The sequence below is a fragment of the Protomyctophum bolini genome (assembly GCF_963924005.1).
Source record: "Protomyctophum bolini genome assembly, chromosome: 6".
NCBI classification, from domain to species: domain Eukaryota; kingdom Metazoa; phylum Chordata; class Actinopteri; order Myctophiformes; family Myctophidae; genus Protomyctophum; species Protomyctophum bolini.
The window spans coordinates 28315461-28325749 of record NC_137867.1 but is presented as its reverse complement, the minus strand read 5'-3'; the positions used below and the strand labels follow the sequence as shown (position 1 = coordinate 28325749).

The 10289-nt window shown below is 37.3% G+C and overlaps 1 protein-coding gene across 1 annotated transcript in view; it reads right to left on the bottom strand.

Moving 5' to 3' along the window:
- The window catches only part of LOC308316963 (prominin-2-like), a gene marked incomplete at both ends in the record, with an annotated part of 13293 nt that extends 5158 nt beyond the window's left edge, over positions 1–8135 (bottom strand). The window contains 12 exons of the mRNA XM_080765753.1: positions 177–271; positions 562–685; positions 887–1045; positions 2168–2318; positions 2849–2912; positions 3817–3885; positions 4414–4598; positions 5413–5476; positions 5777–5897; positions 6309–6511; positions 7160–7191; positions 7907–8135. Coding sequence (XP_080621879.1) covers positions 177–271; positions 562–685; positions 887–1045; positions 2168–2318; positions 2849–2912; positions 3817–3885; positions 4414–4598; positions 5413–5476; positions 5777–5897; positions 6309–6511; positions 7160–7191; positions 7907–8135 — 1496 coding nt within the window. The remainder of the gene's footprint in view (positions 1–176; positions 272–561; positions 686–886; positions 1046–2167; positions 2319–2848; positions 2913–3816; positions 3886–4413; positions 4599–5412; positions 5477–5776; positions 5898–6308; positions 6512–7159; positions 7192–7906) is intronic.
- Between the last annotated feature and the right edge of the window lie 2154 nt (positions 8136–10289).

The following is a 10289-nucleotide window of genomic DNA, read 5'->3' as shown; positions in this document are numbered from 1 at the left end:
TGTAATGCTTAGTTGGGTCGTCCACTCACAGTTAACTGTCTTTGTATTGAGTTTGTGCTTGAAATGTACTGTAATTCTGCAAACTGTTAATAAATATTTCAATCAATCAAAAAAAAACATGGTGTATGTATGGCATCACTGTATGACATCACTTACATACTGTGATAGATACTTACTGATAGATGGCATATGTGTTGGGGTAAATATTCAAGCTTTGATTTCCTTGACTGACACTGAGACCGCTGAACAGGTTTCCCTGCTGGTCTAAGAACTGTGGAGGAAGATAATGTAATAATGAAGCCACTGGTCCGTTTTCTGATAAGTGTGCAGTTCTGTGCATGCCTGTGGCTCTGAGAGGTAACAATAAGTTGAAACAAGTTTGTCTGGGAGTGTGCGAGTGTAAATGTTAAACTTGTAGGCCTACTTTATACACTATCATGTCCTTCATTCATTTGTTTTTCTTAGCATTTGACGCAACTACAGCTCAAATTTAGTGGAGAAAACAACAATATCAACCATTTAACTTAACGTTTAAGCTAATATGAGACCAATAACACTTACTGTAAATATCTGACCACTGGTGAAGCTACGGCATCCCAAAGTGTGAGCATTCCCTCCAAAGAACAGAGTGACAAAGACTAAGATGATGGAAACCCAAGAGAATGCACAGGTCATTATCATAAAACTGTGGAGAGAAGAAACACATCATTATTAGTACAATGAATGCATGAGCAATTATTTGATGCAATCACATAATTAGTCAAAATCTTGACACATTAAAAATAGGATTTTGTCACTGTGGTGGTGACTATAAAACAAACCCTCCAAATAGGACGTGTACAGAATAGGGGAGCATACATTGCAGTAGGGGGGGGGTGCTACTTACACTTTAAACAGGTAGAGAGCTATCGTTTCCAGTTGCATGTCTGGGGACAAGGAGTATACTTTCGGGTTGAACAGCACAGGCAGTCCCAGAGAGATGGCAGTCAGTAAGAGCAGCGCTGTCAATAGCGTCACTGTGCACACTGTAGCTGACACTCCCCACCTGTAGATGGCATCACATACACACTTTATTTTGTTGAGCAAATAAGTAAAATGAATTAATTTATAACTAGAAAAAGTGCCCCTCTGGGCACAGGTCTCCACCAGGGCAGGTCAGGTTGTGGCCTCCTGGTGGCGCTATTATAGGCCAATTTTCTTAAGCCTTGGATGGCAATTGGATGATTGATTTGAGGCATTTGTTCCAAAAATGTGTTTGTGCACAGGCCAATGTGAAAAGAGTGGGATATATTCCTCAGTCTAGTAGGAAAGTCTGTGAAAGATTTCACTTAAATTGCACGCTGCGTTCATGATTTGAGGTTTTTTGTTCAAAACGGGCCAATCCTGCAAACTTTGAAAGCCAATGTTGGAATATGAAATATCGGACAGATCCGTCTTGAACAAATGACTATAGAGATAGTGTGTAACGATTTGCAGGATTTTTGGACAGAATCTGGAGGAGTAATATAACATAAAATGTGGGGCAGAGGTTCATTGTTGGCATCCAGGGAGTGTGTGTGCAAAATTTGGCATCGACCGGGTTAACGGTGCCGGAGATTAGCTGTACACAGACGGACGGATGGACTCACACACACACACACACACACACACACACACACACACACACGGACGGAGTGCAAAACATACTCTCTCCCCATGCCTTCGGCCTGGTGGAGACAATACAAGTCAGTCAGCAGTTTTGTGTGGTTTAAATGTGAAAGATTGTAGCATTTAGAATACATAACAGCATAAATTGTAATAGGCCTACCCACAAAAGGTACTACTGTTAATGCAAGTAATGCAGGGATCACTAAAGTGATTTACATGAGTAAGGCGGGTCACACTAGGGCTGGCCTCGCTGTTGCAGTCCAGACAAATAAATAAATAAATAAAATATGATTTTGCTTATTGTGTATGGTGTATTTTAAAGATCACCGTTTAAGATCAAGATCAGACTTTTCTGTTTTTATGATATGTGATACATAGGTGCTGCTGATTATGAGGTCAATGCAGCGCCACACAAACATTTAACAGGGATGGATTAATGCCATTCACACAAAAGTGTCTCTGTAGGAACTCCATCTAATTCATGTCGAGATGCCTAAAATAACAGACAAAAGTTAAATACCTGACATAGTCGTAGAAGACTATGGCTCCTTGATAACGCTGGAAGATGGTTCTCAGATCAGAGACTGCCTCAGTGAGAGATCTCACGCTAGGAAAACTCTCGCTTGCATGCCTCAGTGACTCTTGGATTTCATTCAGCTCCAACAAGAGACCTACACAATCAAATGTTCATTTAACCAAGAGTGAAGATTGGCTGGTAGTGATGTTTCACACAGCACATATTATGATATTGGAGACAGACTGACAGCTGCATGGAAAACGTCTTTGCAGTCTCAATGCCACTGGAAACAAACTGCAAAAAAGCTTCTTTCCCCGAACAATCAGATAGGCTACATGAACGAACTGACAAGAATTACCAGAGCTAAGGAAAGACACCCCCCACACCCCCCACACACACACGCACGACGCACACAGCACACACACGCACGCACACACACACACACACACACACACACACACACACACACACACACACACACACACACACACACACACACACACACACACACACACACACACACACACACACACACACATGCACACGTATGCACACGCAATGGCTGGAAAAGAGAGGGTTATGTGGAAATAGGGAGGGACAATAAGAATATAAACATTGAACAAACAACTTTGCTATTATCATCCATGGGGTAAAGGATAATACATATTAGACTGTGGGAAATACCTGTGAGAGCAGGTGCCATCTGTTTGGAGCAAAACTGAGGAATGCCATAGAATGTGCTGTTGCACTAAAAGAAGATACGGTCACACAGTAGGCTAATTAAGACAGAGTTGCGTTCAAGTCATTTTCAGAAAACAATCACAATCTCACATGAATTCATTGACCATAAAGCTCCACACTCATTAATGAGGCATACATAATGCTGATCAACATAGACAGCTATAGCATATGACTGGTAAAAGATTGGAGGACCTGTCGATAACCGATAGATGACTAGTATGACTGGTAGAATAGAATAGATGACTGGTAGATGATCCATGATCATTGGTACATTAAAGGACCACTTCACCATACTTTTCAACCTATCTTCATATACTAGGTCCTCACTAATAATCATGAAAAAAAAAATCTACTCGGTCTGTGTCTCATAGGAGGGCTGTGGGCAGTTCAGAAACCGTCTTCCAGTGACATCATCAATGGGAAATACAAGCTAATAGAAACTGCAGGCTTTCTAGTCCTGAAAAGTTGCAATGCGTAAATGGAAGCCATTTTTCTCACGATAATGAAAATCTAAACATTTTTGTAAAAAGAGCTTGTTTAAAAAGAAATCTGCCTAATGATGATGTCACTGGAAGACGGTTTCTAAACTGCCCACAGCCCTCCTATGAGACACAGACTGAGTTGAAAGAAATCGTGCCATTTTATCATGATTATTAGTGAGGACCTATTATATGAAGATAGGTTGAAAAGTGGTGAAGTGGTCCTTTAATGATACATGACTGGTACATTGCTGGTAGAAGACCGGAAACATGCGATGACCACATTATCGAAACATACCGGCTTTGATTCCCGACTACAGACCTGTGTTGCATGTTTTTTCCATTGCCTCACTTAATTTCCTGTCTTTCTGCATTGTCTGGTCCACATAAAAAGCTAAAAGTAGTAGTAATCATAATATTTATCATCCTTACTTGTACCACGAGGTGCTCAAAAGCATGCTTGGGGGGCATTGAATCCAACTTGTCTTGTACACTGGGGATCTGAAATGACAAATTCACGGATTGGAGCGAGACATGGTCACACAGCAATTAACTGTGTAGACCTATGTGTTATACTGATAATAATAATAATAATAATAATAATAATAATAATAATAATAATAATAATAATAATAATAATAATACATTTATATAGCACCTTTCATACATAAAATGCAACCCAAAGTGCTTCACATAAACAAGCAGCGGAATGCCGAAAAACAAAAAAGCAATACAAGACAAAATATATTAGCAAATAAAAATAGCAATACAAAAAAATAAAACAAATAAATGGTAAGGAAATTTGTATCAGAACATTGAATATGAACACAAGATAAATCTAAACAAATGCCAAGTTGAAAAAATAAGTTTTCAACTCGCTCTTAAAAACATCGTTAAAAAAAAGGTTAACAACATGGTTAACAAAAATGGTTAACATTGCTTATATTTTATTGTCAACAGACCGATATGGTTTATAAGTATCCCAGTATACGCCCAGTATCCAAGATTATATCAGATATGATACAATACCTGACTGTAATCAGCATCAGTCTCAAGGTTGCTAGAGTCAGGAACATCACAGACACCACATAGTTTCAAGGTCTTCAGTTGGTCCTGGAGTTGCTGCAGACCTTTCTGTAAGATTATGTGTCTATCCTGTATGGCAGCTCTTGTTGTCTGAATGATCTGCAGGTTGTCAGGGGTATCAGCAGCATCTGTGTGTTGTGATGAAACATCACATAGGAAGACGGTAGGGTAAGTTACTTGCATGCTGTCTTTCTAAGAAGGCAAAACATAATAATACTATTGTGGATCACGTTAAAAGACTGCAACAATCTCTCCTCAAATCAAAGACAAACAGACAGAGGGGAAAAACAAGGTCACATATCATATAATTACAATTTTATTAAAATATCCGATCTATAATATCAAAAAGATCTACTTCTGTGTAAGCTTGTATTTCAGGTATTGTCGCTGGTTTTTGAACATTTGTGAAAATGTATGAATTGCTTTGAACATTTGTAAAAGAAAAAGAAGAACAAAGTGTGGCAGAGGAGACGCAAACAGCATACCCTGCACTGAATATCTCATGGAAAAATGTCTAAAACCGGTTTGTCTGATAAATATAGAATGCATTGTATGTTTTGAACACATCACAAGTAAACACATCATACGTATATTATGTAGCAATGTGCTTGTCTTCTATAGATGACACACCTCTCACTGTAAGTGACAAATGTCCGAGGATTCTCTGAACATTACTGCTGAAAGACGTGAATATTGCTGCTCCAACGGTGTCATTAGTTTCTGAAATGATGAAATGGTGCATATTATTTAACAAAATGTAAAACCAATTAAAGTTAAACAAATGCTATGACACTTGTAATGAAGCATACTGTAACATAAATTAAAACTATGTTTGCTTTAGTTTAAATTATCATTTTTAGATGTTTACTTTACTTTCGATCACATCAGATATACAGTACACACAGATCATTATTAATCAAACAACCAACAGATTTGTATTACCAATTATTGCTTTGGAGATTTCTGCATTGGGAATATTGTACTGCTCCAGGATCACTTTCAATCTCTATAGAGGAAAAATGAATAATATTGTATAAGTAAACATTTTGTAAGTTGTAGCATAAATTGACTTGACTGTCGAATGACTTGACTTGACTATGAATCTTTTTACATTATTCATATTTTTTAACTAGTGCTAAAAAGAGGACATAAAGAAAATGTAAAAATGTCCCAAAAATCCACACATATGATCACTGACACATTATTTGGGAGCTGAGATCACTATTTTATAAAGATCAGACCCATCTAATTTATTTTGACAGGTAATGACAGATAATGTTGAAGCTAGTGTTGACATGATTAAAACCTCAGGGATATAATGTAGGTTGTCCTGTATGATCCCAACATTGGTGTCAAAATGTCGGAGACTGGGGCGCATGTTGGCATGGGTTCTGTTGTTGGCTGTGAATGCTAAAATCACACCTGTCCTGCATATGAACAAAGAACAGAACATATACTGTAATTACTGATAGGATCAAAAAGGAAGCACGCACATCTCCAGAAATTCTACAGGTGCTGAATAAAAATATACGTACAAAGAAGAGTAAAACAAGGGTTGTCCGCAACTATCCGCACACTGTGTATCTGCTCCCAGGAAACCTTATTTAGGTAACAAAGGTTACCTAAATAAAGTTTCCTGAGAGCAGATACAGTGTGCGGACAACCCTTCTTCTTTCATCATACTGTAATTACTACCTGCCAACATTAGTACTAAGACAGCTAAAGAAACATTTGTAGAATGTGTGTGTGCATGCGTGTGAGAGAGACAGAGAGAGAGAGAGAGAGAGAGGGAGGATGAGATCAGAACTCTCCTTTTTAAGCTCATCTTTTTGCCTTACAGTAATAAAATTGTGATGAGAATGAGGCAGCCAGACACACTGATGTCCTTGTAGTAACTCTGTGATATGGACGAGTCGCTGCTCTGTGCATCCCAGCTGTGAAAATACTTCCAGACTAGAAGTCCACCGGCTATTGGCATCAGTAGAAGGTAAAGCAAAGCCAGGATCAGACAAACCACATACCCTGCCTCATAGCGCACCAGCTATGGAGGTGGAAAAGCAAAATAAAAACATTTGTCAATGACGCTGATGTTTTCTCTTTCCTTTGTAGTTTTCTTTGCTATATGGGCCCTGAAATTTCCCCATGGAGATCAATACTTTCTAGTCTATTTAGTGTTTAGCCAACTTTGTAGGTTCCCTGTGGTCATCAATGCTATTCTTATGTGCTGAATATAACATATAACTAATATAACATTCCCTTGTCTAATGCGTGGAGTTTATTGTTGCACAGGTAGGCAATATTGCAATTGCAATTATCGGCACCTCATATTGCTTGGCCAAAATAGTGAGAAGGGTTGAAAGCAACAGTGTTGTCCAATACAGTTGAGATTATAGCATTTCAGTACTCACTACTACACTGTATGACATTAATTGTTTTACAATAGAAGCTATAGTGACATAGTGTTAGCAATGTGAGATAACATTAACAGAAATACAGTTGTAACAAATCCATCCGTCATCTTTTTGGAGAACAATAATATTCTTGTGTCTAATGGTAAATATTCAAATGGAAAATAATATGTTATGGCAAATGTGGAAAGTAATACATATTTCCATATGCTCATACAATTATCTACAAATACTTTCACGTTTACATACATACTATATCCACAAAAGAGAGTTTGCCGTACCTGTTTCTTTCTCCAGGCTTTGGAAAGAATATCTAAGATACACAAGTTAACATGTTGTCATTGCCTGCATATAATGGTTATGATATATACTTGTTGTCATGTAATCAATGTCTGGGTATATTGCAATGATTATGATGATCTCTGCTTGGCCGGCACATGCAGGATTATGTTTTCCGCCATTTTGAGTTTTCTTCAAAACACACTTTTTTCAACTAGATTTTGTCCAACACACAAATCAGGACACATTCTCTCTGCAGACATGTAATCAAGATGTACCAGTCATATTTTTCACATTTTCAGGTAGGCTATATAAGTTTCCACCAAATTAGGCACAAACCAAATGATCTTATGCGTCATGGGAAAATAACCATTAAACAAGGTTTTGTTACTCCATGCAGTTAGCCTGCAATTGGGGCCTATTTCTTACAAAAACACTTGTTTTGAAAAAGGGTAGCTAATTTTGCAACAACATTTTCATACAGTAGCTTATGCAGGCACAGTGTATAGTGCCAGCTATTAAATGTCTTATGTTTCATTGTCCTTTTTCTTATATTTCTGGTGGCTAGGTATTTCAAATAATAGATACAGTATTTCAAAGACAATATAAAACGAACCCCCCAAAAACAAAACAAAACAATATAATTGTGTGTGGGGGCGTGTGTGTGTGTGTCTGTGTAATTGTGTTGATGATGCAAAAATGAACCAGCAGAACACGATGCAAATTCAATTACTGTTATTGTCACTCACCTTCAGGCAGTGGATTTGGCTGAACAACCTTGAGGAAGGCACGGGCAAAGTTATAGAGGGGCACAACTTGCACAAGGCCATCCTCAGATCTCACCACCTGCTGAGCTATAGGTTGGGTGAAGGAGGGGAATGGCCGTGTGTCATTGGAACCACTGAGACAATGTTGAGCCTCCGCAGCTCCCAGTAGGAACACAGAGGCCCAAAGCAAGGCAGTGAGCTGGAGCCGCATCATTCAGGCAGTTTAGACAACACCCGCTGATACGCTCTGGAAATGTGATAATAATACATTGAAAATTAATGACATGCCATCTCAGTTATGTCAAATATGGTTCATTATTACATTACCATAATCATGCCAGCACACAACAAATTTTGCCTATATTGTAACTGTTTCAATTGAATCCCATGTTATTATTAGGGGTCAAGCCCAAAGGGCTTTTCCGCCATTCCGCCATTTTAGCTGTTTTGGCAGTTCTGAGCTATCCTTCTTCACGAAATTCGGCAATATGGTAGAGGGCCGTGAGGATCCCTCAGGAACTGAAGCTCACAGTCATTCGTCAAAAGACCTCTGACATTTAGATCTCCCGATGAGTAAATTGTTATGATTTGCTCAATCCACTCTTCTGCCATTTTTGGGTGCACGTCAAAGAATAAACACTCCTCATGAATGGAAATCGCATTTCCATTCATGCAAATAGAATCTGGACTCATGGTTACGGGACGACAGCGTTGACAGACCATTGGCTGAGCATGGAATGTGATGTATGAATGTGATGTATGATGATAAGAGCGCCCCTCACTTCATACGAGTGTTACTTTTGATTTATTATAGTTGTCAAACAATTTCAGTCATCAATGTTTATATAGCTCATTGTGTATATTGCATATAGCTTATTTATTTTTGGGCTTGACCCCATCTTATAGCTGCTTGTGGCTATATTTATTATTATTATTAGTATTATTATTATTTATTTATTTATTATTATTATTAGTAGTAGTAGTATTTATTTAATATATGTTAGCTGTAATAGCTAAAGATACAAGAGATAATTTGATTGACGATGAGTAAGACATTTGCCCTACAATAAAGTATCATCACATTGCCATAGTGTACATAAACTTGCAGTGAATTGGCATCTTAGAAAAGAAAAGGGAATTACCTTTGAAAATAATGGAGTACTCCAGGGACTGGAGCCTGTCCTTCCTTTGGCGGTGCCACGTTCATTCTGATAGAAAAAGCATATCTGGAATTAAGGTGTGTACTGTGTAGGAACCAGTTAGTCAAGAATAAGAAAGCACAAAGCACATGTAGTCCAAGACACTTATCACACGTATCATCAAAGAAAACACTAGAGACCACAATAACTATAACTAATATTGTTTATTTATTTGTGATGATCTTTTAATGAAGCCAGGCCCTCTCTGTATATACATTATTCCTGATCTGGGTTTTATTTGTCAGGTACAGGCAGCTAAATGTTGTTGTGGGCATGTTCCGCAAGGCTGTTATCAAGAACAATACAATATAACAACAAGCAATACTGTGATAAAAATAATCACACAACAAGATAATGATGATACAGATTGTGATGAAAATAAGAAATAACAAAGAGAATGATATATAAAAAATAATGTAGCACAGGAAAAATAAATAATAATAATACCAGTCCTATAGCTACTATAAATGGGTGAATTCTTATAATACTACTTGTGATTATAATGCAGCATGATAAAATCATTATAATGTATACAAAGTATAATAATTATAATATTACAAAGGAAAGTCTGAGTAATTATGAAGTATAATCATACTTGACCTTATGGGTCATTTATAAGAGGCTTTAATGTGTTATGATTGGATTATGAGTACTTATAGTTATAGCAGATTACATTGCATTTATACTTGACTTTATAGATTCTAGAATGCTTTTTTAATGTGTCCTATAATTGTTATAAAGCATTATGAGTTATGAGTTCTCATAACTATAAGCACATGCATATTATAGGTTTATGTAGGTTTATGATTAATGCTTGTCTGGTCTTTCTGACCTCTTAACTTTGTAAAGAAAATAATACATGTCCAACAAATACAAACAATATTATCTTTTCTTTTTAATTGATGCAAACGTTTATGGGGTAGGGGGGGGGCGATCTATAATAGTAATAATAATAATAATAATAATAATAATAATAATAATAATAATAATAATAATAATAATAATAATAATAATAATAATAAACTTTTCATTGGCTCGGAGTAAAGTCCCGGCCTCCACTAATATTTCCGTGGGTATTGTAGTCCTCTGGCCTATTGTCCTGTATCCGATGAATTCCAGACATTTTCCACAAAAACTACAAATACAGTGTGGCACGTGATCCATTG